The following is a 25,645-nucleotide window of genomic DNA, read 5'->3' as shown; positions in this document are numbered from 1 at the left end:
CCAGCCTCCCATCCATTGACTCTGTCTACACTTCCCGCTGCCTCGGCAAAGCAGCCAGCATAATTAAGGACCCCACGCACCCCGGACATTCTCTCTTCCACCTGCTTCTGTTGGGAAAAAGATACATAAGTCTGAGGTCACGTACCAACCGACTCAAGAACAGCTTCTTCCCTGCTGCTGTCGGACTTTTGACTGGACCTACCTTATACTAAGTTGATCTTTCTCTACACCCTAGCTATGACTGTAACACTACATTCTGCACCCTCTCCTTTCCTTCTCTATGAATGGATGCTTTGTCTGTGTAGCGCGCAAGAAACAATACTTTTCACTGTATGTTAATACATGTGACAATAATAAATCAAATCAAATCAAATCAAAGTAAATTGCCCCTTAGTGTCCAAAGATATGCAGGTTAGGTGGATTGGCCGTGCTAAATTGCCCCTTAGTGTCCCAAGATGTGCAGGTTAGGTGGATTGGCCATGCTAACTTGCCCCTTAGTGTCCCAAGTCGTGCAGGTTAGGTGGATTGGCCATGCTAAATTGCCCCTTAGTGTCCAAAGATGTGCAGGTTAGGTGGATTGGCCATGCTAAATTGCCCCTTAGTGTCCAAAGATGTGCAGGTTAGGTCGATTGGCCGTGCTAAATTGCCCCTTAGTGTCCAAAGATGTGCAGGTTAGGTGGATTGGCCATGCTAAATTGCCCCTTAGTGTCCAAAGATGTGCAGGTTAGGTCGATTGGCCGTGCTAAATTGCCCCTTAGTGTCCAAAGATGTGCAGGTTAGGTCGATTGGCCATGCTAAATTGCCCCTTCGTGTTCAAAGATGTGTAGGTTAGGTGGAATAGCCTCTGTAAATGTGCGGGTGTTACGGGGATTTGGGCCTTTGTAAGATGCTCTTTTTGAAGAGTTTGTGTCGAGTTAATGGGCTGAACAGCCTCCTTCGACACCATCGGGATTCTATTAGAGGGCTTGCATCTATTGGACAATGAGCTTGGACTGCAGGAACAAGACCTTTTCAGTGAGTTACAGTCACTGCCATCACTCCCGTGCCCACAGTACGCTCAGTGGATAACAGAGGCCAGGAAATTTAAAAGCAGCTTGGAAACGGAGTGTGTGATGTTGAGAATATCGATGGCTTCACTCAGATGCCGCTTGACGCCCACTTGCTCTCAATCCGTCGAGCACTGGGTACATCAAGTCTGTCACAAACCCTGGAGATGACCAGTCACAAAACACGGAGTGGATTCTCACTCCATAGCACGGCTGCACAGTGGGTTAGCACTGTTGCCTCACAGCGCCAGGGACCCGGGTTCAATTCCCGGTCTCGGGTCACTGTCTGTGTGGAGTCTGCACGTTCTCCCCGTGTCTGCGTGGATTTTCTCCGGGTGCTCTCGTTTCCTCCCACCCTCCAAAGATGTGTAGGTTAGGGGGATTGGCCATGCTAAATTGTCCCTTAGTGTCCCAAAGATGTGTAGGTTAGGGGGATTGGCCATGCTAAATTGTCCCTTAGTGTCCCTAGATGTGTAGGTTAGGTGGATTGGCCATGCTAAATGTGAGGGGTTACGGGTATAGGACAGGGAGATGGGCCTGGGTGGGATGCTCTTTCAGAGATTCAGTGCAGACTTGATGGGTGGAATGGCCTCCTACTGCACTGCAGGGATTCTATTTATTCTACGTTTGATAAAATAATTACAGAGGTGGCAATGTGTGACTGATGGGGGCGGCACGGTAGCACAGTGGTTAGCACTGCTTCTTCACAGCACCAGGGACCCGGGTTCGATTCCCGGCTTGGGTCACTGTCCGTGTGGAGTCTGCACATTCTCCCCGTGTTTGAGTGGGTTTCCTCCGGGTGCTCCGGTTTCCTCCCACAGTCCAAAGATGTGCGGGTTAGGTGGATTGGCCGTGCTAAATTGTCAGGGGTACTAGCTGGGGTAAATGCGTGGGGCTACAGGGATAGGGGCTGGTTGGGATTGTGGTCGGGGCAGACTCGATGGGCTGAGTGGCCTCCTTCTGCACTGTAGGGATTTTATTCTATTCTATAGAATCACGAATATAAGAAATCGCAGCCATTCAGCCCCTTGAGTCTGCTTCACCGTTCAATAATATCACAGCTGATCTTCTGGGTCACTTCCACCTTCCTACCCTACCACCATCTCTGGATTCCTTCACTATCTAAAAATCTATCACTCTCCACCTTGAACTTACCCAAGACTGAGCATCTCTGGGTTGGAATGTTCTAAGTGAAGAAATTCCTCCTCATCTCAGACTTCAGTGGCCTCCTTCTCATCCTGAGGCCGTGCCCCTGTGTTCTAAGACTCTCCAGCCAGGGTTAAAGCAGTCTCGAGGCAGCTCCCCTGTCATACCCCTAAAAGAACCCATCTGGTTCACTAATGTCCCTTTAGGGGAGGAAATCTGCCGTCCTTACCCGGTCTGGCCTACATGTGACTCCAATGCCCTGAGGGATGAGCAATAAATGCTGGCTCAGCCAGCGACGCTCACGTCCCATGAACGAATATAAAAAAAGAAGTTTATACACTTCAGGATCATCACCCCTCATTTTTTCTGAATTCTAGGGAATATATTTGTAATCTGCACATCTCCCCGGGAGACATGCTAGCCAATCTCACGCAGTGCATACTGGCAATGAAAAATGAATCTAAATATAAAATACATTACTGAACCACTGCTGCTAACAACAGCAACAACCTGTTTACCCGACATGTTCTGCTGTTTAAAATTCTCGTTATGCCCAATTTTCAGCAGTTTGCAAAGCATTTATTATTTTGAAAAAGTTGGGTGGCATTTCAGGAGACCAAGCTCTGATTTGAACTCAAGGTTGGGGGCTACGGGGGGGGAGTCTAAACATTCCAGACAGCGGAGACGTGACTTCCAGGAGATTCCCATTTGTGTCCCATCGGACCCTGCCCAGGCTCCCGCCAGGTCCCAACGGGATGCGTGGCAGCTGGCCTGTCGGGAGAGTGAGAACGCGGTCGCTGGGATGTGAGGAAAGAGACCATTGCTGAGGGGGGCTTGAAGGATAAGTCAACAACAACAACAACCTGCACTTGAGTAGCGCCTTTCAGGTACCAATACTGAAGCAGTCCGTGTCCAAATGTAACAAGATCTGGACAATATCCAGGCTTGGGTTAATAGGTGGCAAGTAACATTCGTGCCACACAAATGTCAGGCAATGACCATCACCAATAAGAGACACTCTAACCACCACCCCATGACATTCAATGGTGTAACCATCACGGAAACTCCCACTGTCAACACCCTTAGGGTTACCATTGACCAGAAACTCAACTGGACTCACCACATAAACACAGTGGCTACAAGAGCAGGTCAGAGACTAGGAATACTGCAGTGAGTAACTCACCTCCTGACTCCCCAAAGCCTATCCACCATCTGCAAGGCACAAGTCAGGAGTGCGATGGAATACTCCCCACTTGTCTGGATGGGTGCGGCTCCAACAACACACAAGAAGCTTGATACCATCCAGGGCAAAGCAGCCCCGCTTGATTGGCACCCCATCCACAAACACCCACTCCCTCCACCACCGACGCTCAGTAGCAGCAGTGTGTACTATCTACAAGATGCACTGCAGCAATTCACCAAAGATCCTTAGACAGCACCTTCCAAACCCACCACCACTTCCATCTAGAAGGACAAGGGCAGCAGATACATGGGAACACCACCACCTGCAAGTTCCCCTCCAAGCCTCTCACCATCCTGACTTGGAAATATATCAGCCGTTTCTTTGCAGTCGCTGGGTCAAAATCCTTGAATTCCCTCCCTAACAGCACTGTGAGTGTTCCTACACCACATGGACTGCAGCGGTTCAAGAAGGCAGCTCACCACCACCTTCTCAAGGGCAACTAGGGATGGGCAATAAATGCTGGCCTAGCCAGCGACGCCCATGTCCCATGAATGAATAAAAAAGCCCATCCTAACTGTTTGACAGGGGCGGTAATCAAATCCAAATGGGCCTCACTCCAATCAAAGAAAAAGACAGATTAGGGGAGGTAACCAAATGTTTGGTGACAGAGAAGGGCCTTAATGGTGGAAAGGGAGGGACAAGGTTCGGTAAAGTCCAAACAGAGGGCCTTAGCATCTGAAGGCACGGCTGCCAATGTCGGGGTGAAGATTGGGAGTGAAGAGGTCAGAGTGAGCAGAACGGAGTGAGTAGGAGAGGGGGAGCCGGAGTGGTTTAACACGATAGGGAGGATCCAGCCCATCGACTAATGTTACGTAGAACAGTTATTGGTTGCTATGATTTGTCTCACCCATAGGTTGCCGAGTTCGGGCACCAGCCTATGCAAGTGCTGGTTATTTATGGAACTTATACCAGACACTAGTTAGACTTCAGCTGGAATATTGTGTACAGTTCTGGGCGCCACACTGTAGGGCAGCACGGTGGCACAGTGGTTAGCGCTGCTGCCTCACAGCGCCAGGGATCCAGGTTTGATTCCTGGCTTGGGTCACTGTCGTGTGGAGTCTGCACATTCTCCCCGTGTCTGCGTGGGTTTCCTCTGGGTGCTCCGGTTTCCTCCCACAGACCAAAAGACGTGCTGGTTAGGGTGCATTGGCCGTGCTAAATTCCCCCTCAGTGTTACCCGAACAGGAGTGTGGCGACTAGGGGATTTTCACAGTAACTTCATTGCGGTGTTAATGTAAGCCTACTTGTGACACTAATAAATAAACTTTAAACTTTTAAGATTGTCAACACATTGGAGAGAGTGTGAAAGAGGTTTACAAGAATGGTTCCAGGGAGGAGAAACTTCAGTTGTGAGGATAGATTGGAGAGGTTGGGACTGTTCTCCTTGGAGAGGGGAAGGCTAAATGTGAGGTGATTCATTTTGGTAGGACTAATTTAAATGTGGATTACATAGAACATAGAACATAGAAAGCCACAGCACAAACAGGCCCTTCGGCCCACAAGTTGCGCCGATCACATCCCCACCTCTAGGCCTATCTATAGCCCTCAATCCCATTGAATCCCATGTACTCATCCAGAAGTCTCTTAAAAGACCCCAACGAGTTTGCCTCCACCACCACCGACGTCAGCCGATTCCACTCACCCACCACCCTCTGAGTGAAAAACTTACCCCTGACATCTCCTCTGTACCTACCCCCCAGCACCTTAAACCTGTGTCCTCTCGTAGCAACCATTTCAGCCCTTGGAAATAGCCTCTGAGACTCTACCCTATCCAGACCTCTCAACATCTTGTAAACCTCTATCAGGTCACCTCTCATCCTTCGTCTCTCCAGGGAGAAGAGACCAAGCTCCCTCAACCTATCCTCATAAGGCATGCCCCCCAATCCAGGCAACATCCTTGTAAATCTCCTCTGCACCCTTTCAATGGCTTCAACATCTTTCCTGTAATGAGGTGACCAGAACTGCGCGCAGTACTCCAAGTGGGGTCTAACCAGGGTCCTATAAAGCTGCAGCATTATCTCCCGACTCCTAAACTCAATCCCTCGATTAATGAAGGCCAGTACGCCGTACGCCTTCTTGACTGCATCCTCCACCTGCGAGGCCGATTTAAGAGTCCTATGGACCCGGACCCCAAGGTCCTTCTGATCCTCTACACTGCTAAGAATGGTACCCTTCATATTATACTGCTGCTTCATCCCATTGGATCTGCCAAAATGGATCACGATGTGGAGATGCCGGCGTTGGACTGGGGTAAACACAGTAAGAAGTTTAACAACACCAGGTTAAAGTCCAACAGGTTTATTTGGTAGCAAAAGCCACACAAGCTTTCGAGGCTCTGAGCCCCTTCTTCAGGTGAGTGGGAATTCTGCAGGACACACAAGGACGGCCTCAACCGGGATATTGGGTTTATGTCACACTATTTCACATAAATATTTCTGCTTTTTTCCTCCTGAGTCTTTATCATGCGATCCTAGAATCAGAATTTATGTCACACTATTTGTAACTCCCACAGTTGCGTGGACCTGCAGAGTTTCACTGGCTGTCTTGTCTGGAGACAATACACATCTTTTTAGCCTGTCTTGATGCTCTCCCCACTCCCATTGTTTTGTTTCTTAAAGACTGGATTAGTTGTAAGTATTCGCATTCCAACCATTATTCATGTAAATTGAGTCTGTGTCTTATAAGTTCTGTTTGTGAACAGAATTCCCACTCACCTGAAGAAGGGGCTCAGAGCCTCGAAAGCTTGTGTGGCTTTTGCTACCAAATAAACCTGTTGGACTTTAACCTGGTGTTGTTAAACTTCTTACTGTGTTTACCCCAGTCCAACGCCGGCATCTCCACATCTTAGCTTTTATTAACAGGGGGTTGGAGTTTAAGAGCCGTGGGGTTATGCTGCAACTGTACAGGACCTTGGTGAGACCACATTTGGAATATTGTGTGCAGTTCTGGTCACCTCACTATAAGAAGGATGTGGAAGCGCTGGAAAGAGTGCAGAGGAGATTTACCAGGATGCTGCCTGGTTTGGAGGGTAGGTCTTATGAGGAAAGGTTGAGGGAGCTAGGGCTGTTCTCTCTGGAGTGGAGGAGGCTGAGGGGAGACTTAATAGAGGTTTATAAAATGATGAAGGGGATAGATAGAGTGAACGTTCAAAGACTATTTCCTCGGATGGATGGAGCTATTACAAGGGGGCATAACTATAGGGTTCGTGGTGGGAGATACAGGAAGGATATCAGAGGTAGGTTCTTTACGCAGAGAGTGGTTGGGGTGTGGAATGGACTGCCTGCAGTGATAGTGGAGTCAGACACTTTAGGAACATTTAAGCGGTTATTGGATAGGCACATGGAGCACAGCAGGATGATAGGGAGTGGGATAGCTTGATCTTGGTTTCAGATAAAGCTCGGCACAACATCGTGGGCTGAAGGGCCTGTTCTGTGCTGTACTGTTCTATGTTCTAAGAGGAGACTTGATCGAGATGTTCAAAATCCTGAGGGGAGCTGGACTGAGAGAAACTGTTCCCACTCGGAAAAGGATCGAGAACGAGGGGGACACGGATTTAAAGTGATTTGAAAAAGGAGTGAATGCTAATGGGAGGAAAACTTATTCACCCAGCGAGTGGTTGGGGTCTGGAAAACGCTGCCTGGAAGTGTGATGGAGGCAGGTTCAATCGAGGTGTTTGAGAACGCATTAGATGAGAGGGCGGCACGGTGGCATGGTGGTTGGCACTGCTGCCTCACAGCACCGGGGACCCGGGTTTCATTCCGGCCTTGGGTCACTGTCCGTGTGGAGTTTGCACGTTCTCCCCGTGTCTGCGTGGGTTTCCTCCGGGTGCTCCGGTTTCCTCCCACACTCCAAAGATGTGTGGGTTAGGTGGATTGGCCATGCTAAAATTGCCCCTTAGTGTCAGGGGGGCTAGCATGGTAAATATGTGGGGTTATGGGGATAGGGCCTGGGTGGGATTGTTGTCGGTGCAGACTCGATGGGCCGAATGGCCTCCTTGTGCACTGTAGATTCTATGATTTGAATGGAAACAATGTGCAGGGGGTACGGGGGGGAAAGGCAGGGGAACGGCACTAAGTCACGATGCTCGATTGGAGGGCTGGTGCAGATACGGTGGGCTGTGATCCCCTTTCTGCCTCTGATGGTTTAGTATTTTGAACACAGACACATTAAGGGGAGGGGTGTCAGGACAGGGACCATCGCCAGGCTCTCACTCACTCCGAGCCTGACCTGCTGAATATCTTTAACATTTTGGGATTCTTCCATTGCCATTTAAGATGGCAGTTAAAAGTCAACCACATTCCTGGCGACAGATTTCCAGGACATTAATGAACCAGATGGGTTGTTAGGACGATTGACAATAGTTTCATGGTCATCATTATAGGCTTTTAATTCCAGATTTATTTCGCCATCTGCTGTGGTTGGATTAGAACCCAGGTCCCCAAGAGCGGTACCCTGGTTCTCTAATCCAATAACAATATCACTATGGCACTATCTCCCCTTGAGAAGGTGGTAGCGAGCTGCCCTTCTTGAACCCGCAGCAGTCCATGAGGTGTAGGTACACCCACACTGCTGTTAGGGAGGGAGTTTCTGACCCAGTGACAGTCAAGGAACGCTACGACAACGGATGAATGGGCACCACTCGATAATCACCAGGCAGGAGTGTTCCCTTCCAGTCGGGGAACACTTCAGCAGTCACGGGCATTCAGCCTCTGATCTTCGGGTAAGCGTTCTCCAAGGCGGCCTTCACAACACACGACAACGCAGAATCGCGGAGCAGAGACTGATAGCCAAGTTCCGCACACATGAGGACGGCCTCAACCGGGACGACTTGCCTGGGCTTGCAAAATCTCACTAACTGTCCTGGCTGGAGACAATACACGCCTCTTTAACCTGTGCTTAACCCTCTCTCCACTCTCATTGTCTGTACCTGTAAAGACTTGATTACCTGTAAAGACTCGCATTCCAACCATTACCTTGCAATTGAGTCTGTTCTATATATGCCCTGTTTGTAAACTAAATCCTGCACTCAGCTGATGAAGGAGCAGCGCTCCGAAAGCTTGTGCTACCAAATAAACCTGTTGGACTTTAACCTGGTATTGTGAGACTTCTTACTGAGTCAAGGAACAGCCGGTGTATGTCCAAGCCAGGATGACTGAGACTGAGGGGTGATCCTATAGAGGTGTATAAGATCGTGGGAGGCATGGATAGGACGAATGCACTCAGTCATTTTCCCAGGGTTGGGGAAATCGAGAACTAGGGGGCATAGGTTTAAGTTAAGAGGGGAAAGAATTAATGGAAACCTGAGGAGCAACCTTTTTACACAGAGGGTGGTGCGTGTGTGGAATGAGCTGCCGGAGGAAGTGGTTGAGGAAGAGACATTGACAACATTTAAAGGGCATTTGGGCAGGTACATGGATAGGAAAGGTTTAGAGGGGTATGAGCCAAATGCAGGCAAATGGGGTTAGCTTAGATGGGCATTTTGGTCGGCATGGACCAGTTTGGGCCGAAGGGCCTGTCTCCGTGCTGTAGATTCTATGATTCTATGTAAGACTTGGAGGGGAACTTGCAGGTGGTGGTGTTCCATGTATCTGCTGCCCTTGTCCTTCTAGATGGTGGTGGGTTTGGAAGGTGCTATCAAAGGACCCTTGTTGAGTTGCTGCAGTGTATCTTGTAGATGGGCGGCACGGTAGCACAGTGGTTAGCACTGCCGCTTCACAGCTCCGTGGGACCTGGGTTCGATTCCCGGCTTGGGTCACTGTCTGTGTGGAGTTTGCACATTCTCCTCGTGTCTGCGTGGGTTTCCTCCGGGTGCTCCGGTTTCCTCCCACAATCCAAAGATGTGCGGGTTAGGTTGATTGGCCATGCTAAAATTGCCCCTTAGTCTCCTGAGATGCGTAGGTTAGAGGGATTAGCGGGTAAAATATGGGGGTAGGGCCTGGGTGGGATTGTGGTCGGTGCAGACTCGATGGGCTGAATGGCCTCTTCCTGGACTGTAGGGGTTCTATACAGATGGTTCACACGGCTGCCACTGTGCGTCGGTGGTGGAGGGAGTGGGTGTTTGTGAAAGGGGTGGCGATCAAGCGTGGCTGCTTTGTCCTGGATGGTGTCGAGTTTTGTTGGAGCTACACCCGTCCAGGCAAGGGGGGAGTATTTCAGAATAAAAACAAAATATTGGGAAATAAAAACAGAAAACGCTGGAAAGTCTCAGCAGGTCTGGCTGCGTCTGTGGAGAGAGAAACAGAGTTAACGTTTCGAGTTAGAGAATTCTTTGGAGAAGATTCCATCACGTTTGACACTACGAGGCCGTGTCCAGGTGAAGCATGGTTTCATCAGGCGCTCTGAAGAAGAGTCTGATGAACACAAACGCTAACTCTGTTCCTCCCTCCTCAGACAGTGCCAGAAGCTACTGAGATTTTCCAGCATTTTCCATTCAGGTTTCAGATCGCTAGCATCTGCAGGGTTTTGCTTCCATGCAACGAGGAGCCATCTTTGTGCTGTGGGCCTCTGCGGGTGGGGAGAAGGATCGAGGGCAACTCCAAACTCACTGAGGAGGTGGAGGACATTTTAAATCAATCGCATTCGGCTGAGTGTGGTCTCAGGGCCCAGAGGTGAAGGGATGCGTTTATCCAGTTGTTCCACCCAGTTCTCCCAAGTGTTGGATGACAATAATCTCTCCCTCAATGCCAGTAAAACGAAGGAGATAGTCGTTGACTTCAGGAAGCATAGTGGAGAACATGCCCCTGTCTACATCAATGGGGGCAAAGTGGAAATGGTCGAGAGCTTGACATTTCTAGGTGTCCAGATCACCAACAACCTGTCCTGGTCCCTCCATGCCGACACTATAGTTAAGAAAGCCCACCAACGCCTCTACTTTCTCAGGAGGCTAAGGACATTTGGCATGCCTGCTACAACTGTCACGGATGCATCATAGAAAGCATCTTCTCCAGATGTATCACAGCTTGGTATGGCTCCTGCTCTGCCCAAAACCGCAAGAAAAGGGTCGTGGATGTAGCCCAGTCCATCACGCAAACCAGCCTCCCATCCATTGACTCTGTCTACACTTCCCGTTGCCTCGGGAAAGCAGCCAGAATAATCAAGGATCCCATGCACCCCGGACATTCTCTCTTCCACTTTCTCCCATCGGGAAAAAGATACAAAAGTCTGAGGTCACGTACCAACCGACTCAAGAACAGCTTCTTCAGACTGGAACTCTATGCTCGATCCATCACCGATTGGCTGCCTCTCAGGTCTAGAGACAACCCTGATTGGTACAGCCAAGATAATCAACTCACCCACACCCACAAACACAGAAAACGCTGGAAAATCTCAGCAAGTCTGACAGCATCTATGGGGAGAGAAAAGAGCCAACGTTTCGAGTCTGGATGGCCCTTCGTCAGAGCCAAGAGCTAAGAGATAGTCAACTCACTGCTGGGCATTAGTGGATAATGGTTGCCAACTCCAGGACTACTTCCTGGAGGACTCATTGAAACATAGAATCTACAGTGCGGAAGGAGGCCATTTGGCCCATCGAGTCTGCACTGACCACAATCACACCCAGGTCCTATCCTCGTAACCCCACATATTTGCCCTGCTAATCCCCCTGACACTAAGGGGCAATTTAGCACGGCCAATCCACCTAACCCGCACATCTTTGGAGTGTGGGAGGAAACCGGAGCACCCGGAGGAAACCCACGCGGACACGGGGAGAACGTGCAAACTCTACACAGACAGTGACCCGAGGCTGGAATCGAACCCGGGTCCCTGGCGCTGTGAGGCAGCAGCGCTAACCACTGTGCCACCGTGCCGCCTCATTGTTGGAGCTTCTGCCAAGTCAACAAGCCTCACATCTCCCAATGTTATAAGAGATAAAGGTAAAAGATTCAAAGAAAATGATAAAAGAAGACACACTTGTACAGAATTATTTTTATGCCACCTACGTGTTTCATCTTGGGTTTGATCCCAACAGAGTCAATAGATTGAGAGTTAAATTCCTGGAGACTCCAAGCTACCCTGGAGGATTGGCAACCACCCCCCTCCCCCATTGTGGGAGTGAACCATGGAATCCCTACAGTGCAGACAGAGGGCCACTCGGTCCATCGAGTCTTCACTGACTCTCTGAAAGAGCATCTCACTTAGGCCTGGCCCCCACCCCCCCCCCCCCCATGCCCCATCCCCAAACCTCAGGTCCTACCCCTCGACAGAGGGAGGTTCAGCCCCGCTGCGCAGTCCCAGCCTCCAATGATCCCGATTGTCAACCTCTGCGTCTGGGTGGAATGCCGAGACGAGGGGGGGGTTAAACACATCCAGGGAAAGAAGAAAGTCAGCCCCTGTTTCTTTGTTCCTCTCTGCTGACCGATCGACTGCGTACGGCCGAGAGTGAGGTAAAAGGAAATGTGGAGAAAACAAAAATAAATGCTCCTTAAATGTCACAGTCCTGAGTGACCTTTTGAAATAGCTCGTCTAAAGATAGTTGGTTCGATCACCCGTTAACTGCTTCAGTACCGAGAGCCTGTACGATTCAGCAAAGTCCCCGCTATTCTTCCCAACTGCACACCTTATCATCCTGTCCCAGTAACCCCTCCAGTTCCCACCTACTCCCCTTCCCAATAACAGTCGCCCTCGCTCCCATCTCAGCCGAAGTCTCAATGCCCTCTTTAGAATCATAGAAGAATCTTAGACTCCCTGCAGTGCAGAGGAGGCTAAAGGGACGATCCTTTAAAACAGAGATGAGGAGGAATTTCTTCAGCCAGAGAGTGGTGAATCTGTGGAACTCTTTGTCACAGAAGGCTGTGGAGGCCGGGTCATTGAGTGACTTTAAGACAGAAATAGATAGGCTCTTGATTAATAAAGGGATCCCTGTAACTTCACATATTGCTGGTCCCCCTGACACTAAAGAGCAATTTAGCATGGCCAATCCCCCTAACCTGCACGCCTTTCGGACTGTGGGAGGAAACCGGAGCACCCGGAGGAAACCCACGCAGACATGGGGAGAACGTGCAAACTCCACACAGACAGTGACCCGAGGCCGGAATCGAACCTGGGTCCCTGGTGCTGTGAGGCAGCAGTGCTAACCAATGCGCCACCTCCACACTTCACTTTGGGGCAGCATGGTGGCACTGCTGCCTCACAGCGTCAGGGACCCAGGTTCGAGTCTGGCCTCGGGTCACTGTCTGTGTGGAGCCTGCACGTTCTCCCCGTGTCTGCGTGGGTTTCCTCCGGGTGCTCCGGTTTCCTCTCACACTCCAAAGATGTGCGGGTTGGGTGGACTGGTCATGTCAGGGGGACTAGGAGTGTAAATAAGTGAGGTTACGGGGATAGGACCTGGGTGGGATTGTTGTCAGTGTGGGCATGATGGGCCGAATGGCCTCTTTCTGCACTGTAAATTCTATGATTCTATGACCATTCTAAAGCTCTCCTGGCTGGTTTGCAACTCTCTCTAAGCTTGAACTCATCGAAAACTCTGCACTAACGTGCACCCATGGGTGCTCCCTCGCAAACATGGACACCCAGTCTGCGAAATGTCTCAATTTTAAAATTCCCATCTGTGTACTCAAATCTTTCCCAGGTCTCGATCTTCTCCCACAAACAGTGACTACAGTTCAAAACTACCTCATTAGCTGTGAAGCAGTTTGAGACTTGCAAGGCATCATATAAATGCAAATATATCTGTCGTTAACCTTCTCCAGCCCTACAACCCTCCTCCAAACTCCAAACCTGGCCTCCAATTTTAACCCATAAGACATAGGAACAGAATGAGGCCACTCGGCCCATCGAGTCTGCTCCGCCATTCAATCATGGCTGATATTTTCTCCTCCCCATTCTCCTGCCTTTTCCCCATAACCCCTGATCCCTTTATTAACCAAGAGCCTATCTATTTCTGTCTTAAAGACACTCAATGACCCGGCCTCCACAACCTTCTGTGGCAAAGAATTCCACAGATTCACCATTCTCTGGCTGAAGAAATTCCTCCTCATCTCTGTTTTAAAGGATCCTCCCTTTAGCCTGAGGTTGTGCCCTCTGGTTCTAGTTTTTCCTACTAGTGGAAACATCCTCTCCACGTCCACTCTATCCAGGTCTCGCAGAATCCTGTAAATTTCAATAATATTCTCCCCTCATCCTTCTAAACTCCAACAAGTACAGACCCAGAGTCCTCATATGACAAGCCCACAACCCTCTTCCAAACTCCAAATCCGGCCTCAAATTTTAGACTCTCCAACCCTCCTCCAAACTCCAAACCTGGCCTCCAATTCAAGGCAGGAGGAATGGGGCAAATCCTTCAACTCTACAAGGATGGGATTTGTGGGGTGAAGGGGTCACACCCACAATGTGGTCGCTAACCCACCTGGATTGGCCTGGAGTTAAAATCTATTGATACTGTTGCGATCTCCCCATTCCCGATTTTAATCTCTCCAGAGTCGGCAGTGCTGTTGCCTGGGCCCCCAAGGTCTCCGATTCCCTCCCTAAACGTCTCCATGCGATGCCCAGTTGAAAAAAAGAACCTGTCCTAATATTTTCTTATGTGGTGCAATGTCAACTTTAATTTGACGGGTTTATTTGGTAGCCATTCGGCCCATCGAGTCTGCACCAACCAAAGTCCCACCCAGGCCCTAACCCCATGCATTTACCCTAGCTAGTCCCCCTGACACTAAGGGGGCAATTTAGCATGGCCAATCCACCTAACCTGCACTGTTTCACAGATCGCTTTGGCAGATAGGGCGGCACGGTGGCACAGTGGTTAGCACTGCTGCCTCAGAGCTCCAGGGGCCCGGGTTCGATTCCCGGCTTGGGTCACTGTCTGTGTGGAGTCGGCATGTTCTCCCCGTGTCTGCCTGGGTTTCCTCCGGGTGCTCCGGTTTCCTCCCACAGTCCCAAAGATGCGTGGGTTAGGTGGATTGGCCGTGCTAAGTTGCCCCTTGGTGTCCCGGGATGCGCAGGTAAGAGGGATTAGTGGGGTAAATATATGGGGTTACAGGAATAGGGCCTGAGTGGGATTGTGGTCCGTGCAGACTCGATGGGCCGAATGGCCTCCTTCTGCGCTGTAGGGATTCTAGGATTCTACTCTATGACATCTCCTGTTGGACTTTAACCCGGTGTTGTGAGACTTCTTACTGCGCCCACCCCAGTCCAACGCCGGCAACTCCACATCACAACTTTAATATGACAATTCTGCTGTGAAGGACCTCGGAATGCTGCTGTTACACTTAACAAAATCAGAAAATGCTGGAAAATGCCTGCAGGCCTGACGCGTCTGTGGAGAGAGAATAGATTCGAGTCTGGATTCAGACTCGAAACATTGGCTCTATTCTCTCTCTCTCCTCGCTATGACTGTAACACTACATTCTGCACCCTCTCCTTCCCTTCTACCCTATGTACTCTATGAACGGTATGCTTTGTCCGTATAGCGCGCAAGAAACAATACTTTTCACTGTATCCCAATACATGTGACAATAATAAATCAACTCAAAAAGTCAGACCTGCTGAGATTTCCAGCATTTTCTGTTTTTGTTTCAGATTCCAGCATCCGCCGCACTTTGCTTTTATCTGTAATGTTTAAGTTTGATTTATTATTGTCACATTTATTGGGATACAGTGAAAGTATTGTTTCTTGCGCGCTATACAGACAAAGCATACCGTTCATGGAGATGGAAACAAGAGAGTGCAGAATGTAGTGTTACAGTCATAGCTAGGGTGTAGAGAAAGATCAACTTAATGCGAGGTAGGTCCATTCTAAGGTCTGACAGCAGCAGGGAAGAAGCTGTTCTTGAGTCGGTTGGTACGTGACCTCAGACTTTTGTATCTTTTTCCCGAAGGAAGAAGGTGGAAGAGAGAATGTCCGGGGTGCGTGGGGTCCTTAATTATGCTGGCTGCTTTTCTGAGGCAGAGGGAAGTGTAGACAGAGTCAATGGATGGGAGGCTGGTTTACGTGATGGATTGGGCTACATCCACATTAGTTTCTTGTGGTCTTGGGCAGAGCAGGAGCCATACCAAGCTGTGATACAACCAGAAAGAATGCTTTCTATGGTGCATCTGTAGAAATTGGTGGGAATCGTAGCTGACACGCCAAATTTCCTGAGTCTTCTGAGAAAGTAGAGGCGTTGGTGGGCTTTCTTAACTATAGCATCGGCATGGGGGGGACCAGGACAGGTTGTTGGTGACCTGGACACCTAAAAACTTGAAGCTCAAAAGCATACAGTCCAAACACCTAGATAATGAAGCTCAAACTTGAGTCAATGTCAAAGTTGCTATATAAATGCAGGTTGCTGCTTTTACAGGTTTCAATTCTAGATAGTTACACAAAATTGTTCAGATGCAATCAGCATTCTTGGTGTTGACTGTGGGCCAATCTGTCATGACCTATTCCCCTAGTTTCATACACGCTCCAAACTACTGAGAATAAATGGAACAATACCGCCACCGAAAGAGCAGGAACTTGATCGAAGGGGAAGGATGCATTAATTATCACCAACAGTCAGTCCCCGGCCACTTTCCCATTAATGTTGGTCTCCTCCGTCGGCCTGTTCTCAATCAAGCAGAGTAATCAATTCCGGATTCTCCTTCACAGTCTGTACGGCTACCAGGTATAACTGAAGCTAGCAGGATAAAAGGCTTAATCTCTCTGTTGAGGACAGGCACACAATCCATGTCAGGGAGGTCAAAGTGTTAATCCCCTAGGGGAGAGGATCTCTCTTTCCCCAACTGTCCATCAGCAGAAGCACAAATTGCTACTGCTCCGAACTCGATTAGAAAACCGAGCCCCGTGCCTGGCTCCTTCAAACAAAATCATCATCATCGCCAACTCCGCAGGGAACATATCGGCAAGGGAGGTCTGCACCCACCACCCCTGGAGTTCCCAATCTTGGCCTTGCTGCCGGGGGCGGGGGGGGGGGGGGGGGAAACAACAGCAACAATTTGCATTTTGATGCACTATCAATTATGACACGAAGACTCCTGTGAGTGAGGGAAACTAATAGGCTTTTATTCACAGAGAACAGGAGCACACCCTTGTAGCTGACCTGGTCTAGACTGAGGCGAGGAGGAGGGACCATCACCTTTATACCCCACTCTGGGTGGAAAGGGAGGGGTCTCAGGTGGAAAGGGAGGAGTCTCGGGCCAGGTGCAGCATGGGTGTGTCCAGGCACATACATGTAGTAACAGTGGTTCACCACACATTTATATAGCATCTCTGACATTGACACTGTCTACACTTCCCGCTGCCTCGGCAAAGCAGCCAGCATCATTAAGGACCCCACGCACCCCGGACATTCTCTCTTCCACCTTCTTCCGTCGGGAAAAAAATACAAAAGTCTGAGGTCACGTACCAACCGACTCAAGAACAGCTTCTTCCCTGCTGCTGTCAGACTTTTGAATGGACCTACCTCGCATTAAGTTGATCTTTCTCTACACCCTAGCTATGACTGTAACACTACATTCTGCACTCTCTCCTTTCCATCTCTATGAACGGTATGCTTTGTCTGTATAGCGCGCAAGAAACAATACTTTTACACTGTATACTAATATATGTGACAATAATAAATCAACTCAAAAATGTGCTGTTTACAAAAGGTTTCTCAACAAACAGTCATTTCAGCCACGGTTCCTGCCTCGAAACCAGAAGGTCCATGGGTTGGAGATTCCCTGTCCAGGGGCTTCACACGCTCCTTGTGCAGTACCGAGGGAGTGCGGCACTGTCAGAGGTGTCAGGAGACGTGAAACTGAGGCTTCTGTCTGTTCTGAGTTGGCCAATGTTTTGAAGGAAGAGCAGGGGAGGTTTCCCCCGCCGCCCTGACCAATATTTATCCCTCGCATAACAGCACTAAAATAAACTGAATGAATGATCCGGTCATCATCATCATCCCATTGCTGCCTGTGGGATCGTGCTGTGCACCAATTGACTGCTGCGTTTCCTGCATGAGGACAGTGAAGGTGTACAAGTGAGGTACACCTCACTGGTCGTGAGTCAGTTTGGGAAATACGAAGGGGCTATATAAATGCACAATCTTTCTCTCTGGTTAACGGGGCACAGTGGGTTAGCACCGCTGCCTCACAGCGCCAGGGACCCGGGTTCGATTCCAGGCTTGATTCACTGTCTGTGTGGAGTTTGCATGTCCTCCCCGTGTCTGCGTGGGTTTCCTGCGGGTGCTCCGGTTTCCTCCCACAGTCTGAAAGACGTGCTGGTTCGGGTGCATTGGCCGTGCTAAATTCTCCCTCAGTGTTACCCGAACAGGCGCCGGAGTGTGGCGACTAGGGGATTTTCACAGTAACTTCATTGCAGTGTAAGCCTTACTTGTGACACTAATAAATAAACTGTAAAAAAATTACAAGCATTGAAGAGGCACTCAGGGGTAATTGGGTGGAATTGTACGGACCCTCTCCTTGGCAGGATCTTATGTTCCTGCCCAAGTCATTGGAGTTTTGGACGGTTCACCCCCCGCCCCCCCGCCCCACCCCTCCACCCCTCCTCCCTCTCCCCCGACACATTGTGACAGGACTGCAAAGCCCTGCCCCGAGTCTCTCGGTAACACAGAAACATAGAAACTAGAAGCAGGAGGAGGCCATTCGGCCCTTCCAGCCTGCTCCACCATTCATTTTGATCATGGCTGATCATCAAATTCAATATCCTGATTCCCCCCCTTCCCCCATATCCCTCGATCCCTTTAACCCCAAGAGCTAATCTAATTTCTTCCTGAAATCACACAATGTTTTGGCCTCAACTACTTTCTGTGAGAGTGAATTCCACACATTCACCACCCTCTGGGTGAAGAAATTTCTCCTCACCTCAGTCCCAAAAGGTTTGCCCCTTATCCTCAAACTATGACCCCTAGTTCTGGACTTCCCCCACCATTGGGAACATTCTTTCTGAATCTACCCTGTCTAATCCTGTTAGAATTTTATAAGTTTCTATGAGATTCCCCTCTCACTCTTCTAAACTCCAGTGAATATAATCCTAACCCACTTAGTCTCTCCTCACATGACAGACCTGCCATCCCAGGAATCAGCCTGGTAAACCTTCTCTGTACTCCCTCTATAACAAGAACATCCTTCCTCAGAAAAGGACACCAAAACTGCACACAATACTCCAGGTGTGGCCTCACCAACGCCCTGTACAATTATAGAGTAATAGAATCATAGAGGTTTACAGCATGGAAACAGGACCTTCAGCCCAACTTGTCCATGCTGTCAGTTTTTACCACTAAGCTAGTCCCAATTGCCCGCATTTGGCCCATATCTCTCGATACTCATCTTACCCATGTAACTGTCTGAATGCTTTTTAAAAGACAAAATTGTACCCACCTCTACTACTACCTCTGGCAGCTCGTTCCAGACACTCACCACCCTCTGTGTGAAGAAATTGCCCCTCTGGACCCTTTTGTATCTCTCCCCTCTCACCTTAAACCTATGCTCTCTAGTTTTCCCCTTCCTTTGGGAAAAGATATTGACTATCTAGCTGATCTATGCCCCTCATTATTTTGTAGACCTCTATAAGATCACCCCTGAGCCTTCGACGGTCCAGAGAAAAAAGTCCCAGTCTATCCAGCCTCTCCTCATAACTCAAACCATCAAGTCCTGGTAGCATCCGGACAAATCTTTTCTGCACTCTTTCTAATTTAATAATATCCTTTCTATAATAGGGTGACCAGAACTGCACACAGTACTCCAAGTGTGGCCGTACCAATGTCTTGTACAACTTCAACATGGATGGAGCTATTACAAGGGGGCATAACTATAGGGTTCGTGGTGGGAGATATAGGAAGGATATCAGAGGTAGGTTCTTTACGCAGAGAGTGGTTGGGGTGTGGAATGGACTGCTTGCAGTGATAGTGGAGTTAGACACTTTAGGAACATTTAAGCGGTTATTGGATAGGCACATGGAGCACACCAGGATGATAGGGAGTGGGATAGCTTGATCTTGGTTTCAGATAAAGCTCGGCACAACAAGGTGGGCCGAAGGGCCTGTTCTGTGCTGTACTGTTCTATGTTCTATGTTCAACAAGACGTCCCAACTCCTGTATTCAATGTTCCGACCGATGAAACCAAGCATGCCGAATGCCTTCTTCACCACTCTGTCCACCTGTGACTCCACTTTCAAGGAGCTATGAACCTGTACCTCTAAATCTCTTTGTTCTGTAACTCTCCCCAACGCCCTACCATTAACTGAGTAAGTCCTGCTCTGGTTCGATCGACCAAAATGCATCACCTCGCATTTGTCTAAATCAAACTCCAGCTGCCATTCATCAGCCCACCGGCCCAATTGATCAAGATCCCGCTGCAATCCGAGATAACTTCCTTCTCTGTCCACTACGCCACCAATCTTGGTGTCATCTGCAAACTTACTAACCATGCCTCCGATATTCTCATCCAAATCATTAATATAAATGACAATTAACAGTGGACCCAGCACCAATCTCTGAGGCACACCGCTTTTAATTGAACATCAGCCCAGGTGAGCCGTGTGCTTGGAATGGTACCTGTTCATGGTGCTCGATGCCCATGCTAATGGTGTTGATTAAGATGGCCATCATGATGCCACGGTTGAAGTACTTGCTCTCCACGATGTTGGTCAGTTTGCACCGCACCTCGCTCCACATCTCGACGTACCACCTCGCCTGCCTCTCCGGCCTCCCCGACTCGGCCTCTTTCTCCCAGGCCGCCGCCGCCGTGCCGGCCTCTGCGTCGCCCGCGTCCGAGGCTTTGGCGGCAGGGGTCAGCTCACCGCCGTGGCACTGCGGGCAGTGACTGGGGTCGGAGGTCAAGCTCAGGACGATGGGCTGGACGATGGCGCGTGGCGTGTACTCCGGGTTGTCTGTCGCGTGGCGGTGGTGGAGCTCTGCGGAGAAGGAGACGGGAGCCGTGAAGGTGGGGAAGCCCAGGGAAGAATAGAAATATATAAATTAAAGAATAAATTAACAGCAGGGTGACCCTTGGATGGGTCAGTCATCTCACCTGCACCCAGACCACAACCAAATAACATTTTCCTTTATTTTTAAAAGTAGAGTTTATTTATTAGTGTCACAAGTAGGCTTACATTAACACTGCAATGAAGTGACTGTGAAAATCCCCTCGTCGCCACACTCTTGTTCGGGTAACACTGAGGGAGAATTTAGCACGGCCAATGCACCCTAACCAGCGCGTCTTTCGGACTGTGGGAGGAAACCGGAGCACCCGGAGGAAACCCACGCAGACACGGGGAGAACATGCAGACTTCGCATAGACAGTGGCCCAAACTGGGAATCAAACCCGGGTCCCTGGCGCTGTGAGGCATCAGTGCCAACCACTGTGCCACCGTGCCGCCCCTTATTCCTTCTCCTGCAAAAGAAAAGAGCTTACATTTCCATCGCAACCTCAGGACATCCCACAGCACTTCTGCAGCCAATAAAATATGTCTCAAGTGCAGTCGCTGTTGTAATGTAGGCAGCGTGGCAGGCAATTTGCGCACAGCAAGATCCCACAGGTAATAATGGGAGATCATAATTAAAATCATGAGGGGTGTGGATAGGGTGAACAGTTGGAAGCTTTTTCCCAGGGCAGAAATGACAATTAGGTCTAGTTGGACCAAGGAGCGGCACAGGCTTGGAGGGCCGAAGGGCCTGTTTCCTGTGCTGTACTGTTCTTTGTTCTCTTTGTTCTTTATTACAAGGAGGCACAAGTTCAAGATAAGGGGGAAAGGTTCAGTGGAGATGTGCGGGGGAGGTTTTTTACACAGAGGGTGGTGGGGGCCTGGAATGCAGTGCCAAGTGAGGTGGTTGAGGCAGACACGTTAGCGACAGTTAAGACTTATCTGGATAGACACAGGGACAGACGGGGAATAGTGGGATACAGGCCGTTGGTCTAGATAGGACAATTTAATCGGTGCAGGCTTGGTGGGCCGAAGGGCCTGTTCCTGTGCTGTACTGTTCTTTGTTCTCTTTGTTCCATCATCTGTTGCTGCCACATTGGTTGAAGGATAAATATTGATTGACGGGCTGGCAGAACTCCCCTTCCCTGCTTTGAGACAGTGTCATGGGATCTTCTCCGTTCACTTGACATCCCAACCCCAAACCTCTGACATTGGTCAACCAGCTGGCTTTCAAGCATCAACTCAACAATGGGGGCGGCACGGTGGCGCAGTGGTTAGCACTGCTGCCTCACAGCGCCAGGGACCCGTGTTGGATTCCCGGCTCAGGTCACTGTCTGTGTAGAGTCTGCACGTTCTTCCCGTGTCTGCGTGGGTTTCCTCCGGGTGCTCCAGTTTCCTCCCACAGTGCGAAAGACGTGCTGGTTAGGTGGATTGGCCATGCTAAATTCTCCCTCAGTGTACCCGAACAGGCACCGGAGTGTGGCGACTAGGGGATTTTCACAGTAACTTCATTGCAGTGTTAATGTAAGCCTTCTTGTGGCGTTAAGAAATAAACTTTAAACTTAAAATTACCAATACCAGCTTTTATTCGGTCAGTCATAGAATCCCTACAGTGCAGAAGGAGGATATTCGGCCCATCGAGTCTGCACCGACCACAATCCCACCCAGGCCCTATTCCCATAATACCACGTATTTACCCTGCTAATCCCCCTGACACCCGGGTCAATTTAGCATGGCCAATCCACCTAACCTGCACATCAGTCCAGTAACATAACCACTGTATCCATTAAAGGTGGTATTATTAGATGGAGTGTTTATGCAGTAACCTTCATTGTTACATCAGCAAACTAGGCCGATCTCTCTCCTACTTGGGAAGGAAATCTGCACCCGTTACCTGGCCTGGCCTACACGTGACTCCAGATCCACACTGACACCAGTCTTGCCGGAGATCTTTTTTCCTTGAAGGTACAAAGCCAGTGCACAGGTTGGACCGGCACGGTGGCACAGTGGTTAACACTGCTGCCTCAGAGTACCAGGGACCCAGGTTCAATTCCAGGCTCGGGTGACTCTCTGTGTGTATCTGCACATTCTCCCCGTGTCTGCGTGGGTTTCCTCCAGGTGCTCTGGTTTCCTCCCACAGTCCAAAGATGTGCAGGTTAGGTGGATTGGCCCCTACCCTGCACATCTTTGGACTGTGGGAGGAAACCAGAGCTGCTAAATTGCCCCTTAGTGTCAGGGGGATTAGGAAGGTAAATATGTGGGGTTACAGGAATAGGACTGGACCGGGTGGGATTGTGGTCGGTGCAGACTCGAAGGGCCAAATGGCCTCCTTCTGCGCTGTAGGGATTCTATGATTCTCTCACTGGGCAAACTCAAATCTACCTCCTTGCTTGCTCCAAAAATTGAATCCAATTCATGGCCCCCCATAAAGCACACAAACAGGATCCAAGCTGACAACGTGCGGCATTTCACCCCGTCTTGGGCTCAATCTGACACTTGATCTTAGCCAAAGGGCAGTCTTGCCAGAGGTGCCACATCTCAAATCAATGGAGGTAGTTTAGGGGTGACCATAATAAGATAGGTAAGGAACTGACGGGTTAATTAAACACAGATGAGAATCCACCCAACCCGCACATCTTTGGACTGTGGGAGGAAAACAGAGCCCCACCCAGAGGAAACCCATGTAGACCATAAGACCATCAGATATAGGAGCAGAATTAGGCCATTCAGCCCATCGAGTCTGCTCCACCATTCAATCATGGCTGATATGATTTTTATCCCAATTTTCCTGCCTTCTCCCCATAACCCCTGATCCCCTTATCGATCAGGAACCTATCTATCTCTGTCTTAAAGACACTCAGTGACCCGGCCTCCACAGCCCTCTGTGGCAATGAGTGTTTCTTCACAAGTCTTCAAAATGCAGCTGATGAAACAACAAAACTTACTCCAACTTATAAATCAAAGAAAGGGTTTAATAAAGAGACATCATTACTCCAAACTTGGGGCCTCACCCTGGGCCACTCCAAGCTCCCAGCAATTCGACATAGTTCCTTATTTATAGCGAATCAGCTGGTCAGCTGACTATTACATCACTCTGTAATTGGTTCCATGTTTTACTGGGTCAGCTGACCCTTACATCCTTTTCCCATTGGTCACATTACAACCAATACAAAATTTGTCATTGGTTACATTCTAAAGATGAGTTCCACAGATTCACCACTCTCTGGCTGAAGAAATTCCTCCTCATCTCTGTTTTAAAGGATCCTCCCTTTAGCCTGAGGTTGTACTCTCTGGTTCTAGTTTTTCCTACTAGTGGAAACATCCTCTCCACGTCCACTCTATCCAGGCCTCCCAGTATCCTGTAAGTTTCAATAAGATCCCCCCTCATCCTTCTAAACTCCAACGAGTACAGACCCAGAGTCCTCAACCGTTCCTCATACGACAAGCTCTTCATTCCAGGGATCGTTCTTGTGAACCTCCTCTGGACCCTTTCCAAGACCAGCACATCTATCCTTAGATATGGGACCCAAAACTGCTCACAATACTCCAATTGGGGTCTGACCAGAGCCTTATACAGCCTCAGAAGTACAATCCCTACTCTTGTATTCGAGTCCTCTAGAAATGAATGCTAACATTGCATTTGCCTTCCTAACTGCCGACTGAACCAGCACGTTAACCTGAAGAGAGTTCTTTTGTGCTTCAGATTTCCAAAGCCTTTCCCCATTTAGAAAATAGTCTACGCCTCTAGTCTTCCTACCAAAGTGCATAACCTCACGCTTTCCCACGCCGTATTCCAGAACACGGCGTGCAAACTCCACACAGACAGTCACCCGAGGCTGGAATTGAACCGGGTCCCTGGCGTTGTGAGGCAGCAGTGCTAACCACTGTGCCACTCTGCCAACCTGCCATTAAATTGGCGCATCTAATTGAGCCAGGGGAGACGCAAATCGAATTGGGGAGAGTCAAATAAAAAATCTGAAAGACTCAGTGTCGAGGATGTTTAGGTTTGAGAGATTTCTGGTCTCTTTGAAGGAATCATGGGAAATGAGAAGATGGCGGGAGGAAGGAATCATGGGAAATGAGAAGATGGCGGAAGGAAGGAATCATGGGAAATGAGAAGATGGCGGAAGGAAGGAATCATGGGAAATGAGAAGATGGAAGGAAGGAATCATGGGAAATGAGAAGATGGCGGAAGGAAGGAATCATGGGAAATGAGAAGATGGCAGGAAGGAAGGAATCATGGGAAATGAGAAGATGGCGGGAGGAAGGAATCATGGGAAATGTGAATATGGCAGAAGGAAGGAATCATGGGAAATGAGAAGATGGTGGGAGGAAGGAATCATGGGAAATGAGAAGATGGCGGGTGGAAGGAATTATGGGAAATGGGAAGCCAATGGGAGGGGAGGAAGATGGCGTTGAATTTGAAAAACAGCCACGACGATTTGGTGGAACAGCCTGGAGAGGTCACGTTGCCGACTTCTGCTCTTATTTCTAATGTCCTTCTGATATCAGAAGGAGTTTCGGTGTTGAAAGAGGGAGAGAGAGAGAGGTTTGCTTGGTCTCGCAGTCAGGGGTTGGGAGACCCTGGGGGCCCAAGAACACATGTGGATGAAAGGGAAGTGGAGATGAATTGACTTCATAACACTGACAGCACATCAAAGGTCACGCCCTATGTGTGAAGTGTTTTGCAGTCTGTCTGAAGGATGTGTTGAGGAAATCTGTGTCAGAATAAAGTAGCAGGGTATCTAATCCTTTACGATTCTCAGTATCCTCGGGCTGTGTCTCGTAACCTTTGCGGACACCCCTGAGTGTTGGTGGTGCAAAGATGAGGACATTCTGCTCTTAAATTTGCATTGCTACCTCTTTAGAATCTCACAGTGCAGGAGGAGGCCATTCAGCCCATTGAGCCTGTACCAGCTCTGTTTAATATTCTCCCTACTCCTGTTCTGTACGCATAATCCTGCAAATGTTTTGTTTTCCAGTATTTCCTCTTACAGGTCACGAAAAAAAATCTGCTTCCACCACCTGTCCACCAGTGTACTCCCAATCATCATCATTTGCTGTGTGAACAATATTCTCCAGTCAATCTCTCTCCCGTTACACGATGCCACTCTCTCTGTCTGGCTCACTCGGACCTCTCTTATTCCTGTCCTACAAACGACCCGCTTTCGAAAGCTAAATTTGATGTTAGTTTCATCATTATCCACTGACTAACTAACTAACTCACAGAGAAACATAGAAACTAGAAGCAGGAGGAGGCCATTCGGCCCTTCAAGCCTGTTCCGCCATTCATTTTGATCATGGCTGATCATCAACTTCAATACCTTGATCCCATTTTCCCCTCATATCCCTTGATCCCTTTAGCCCCAAGAGCTA

General features: G+C 49.2%; 1 protein-coding gene across 1 annotated transcript in view; it reads right to left on the bottom strand.

Moving 5' to 3' along the window:
* Positions 1-25,645, bottom strand: part of LOC144509464 (voltage-dependent T-type calcium channel subunit alpha-1I-like) — a 232,987-nt gene that overhangs the window by 132,557 nt on the left and 74,785 nt on the right. Inside the window, exon 8 of the mRNA XM_078238374.1 lies at positions 19,902-20,260. Coding sequence (XP_078094500.1) covers positions 19,902-20,260 — 359 coding nt within the window. The remainder of the gene's footprint in view (positions 1-19,901; positions 20,261-25,645) is intronic.

Source organism: Mustelus asterias, chromosome 21, assembly GCF_964213995.1.
Source record: "Mustelus asterias chromosome 21, sMusAst1.hap1.1, whole genome shotgun sequence".
In the NCBI taxonomy this organism is placed as follows: Eukaryota; Metazoa; Chordata; class Chondrichthyes; order Carcharhiniformes; family Triakidae; genus Mustelus; species Mustelus asterias.
The sequence above is the reverse complement of the archived record's forward strand: the minus strand, read 5'-3'. Positions and strand labels throughout refer to the sequence as shown.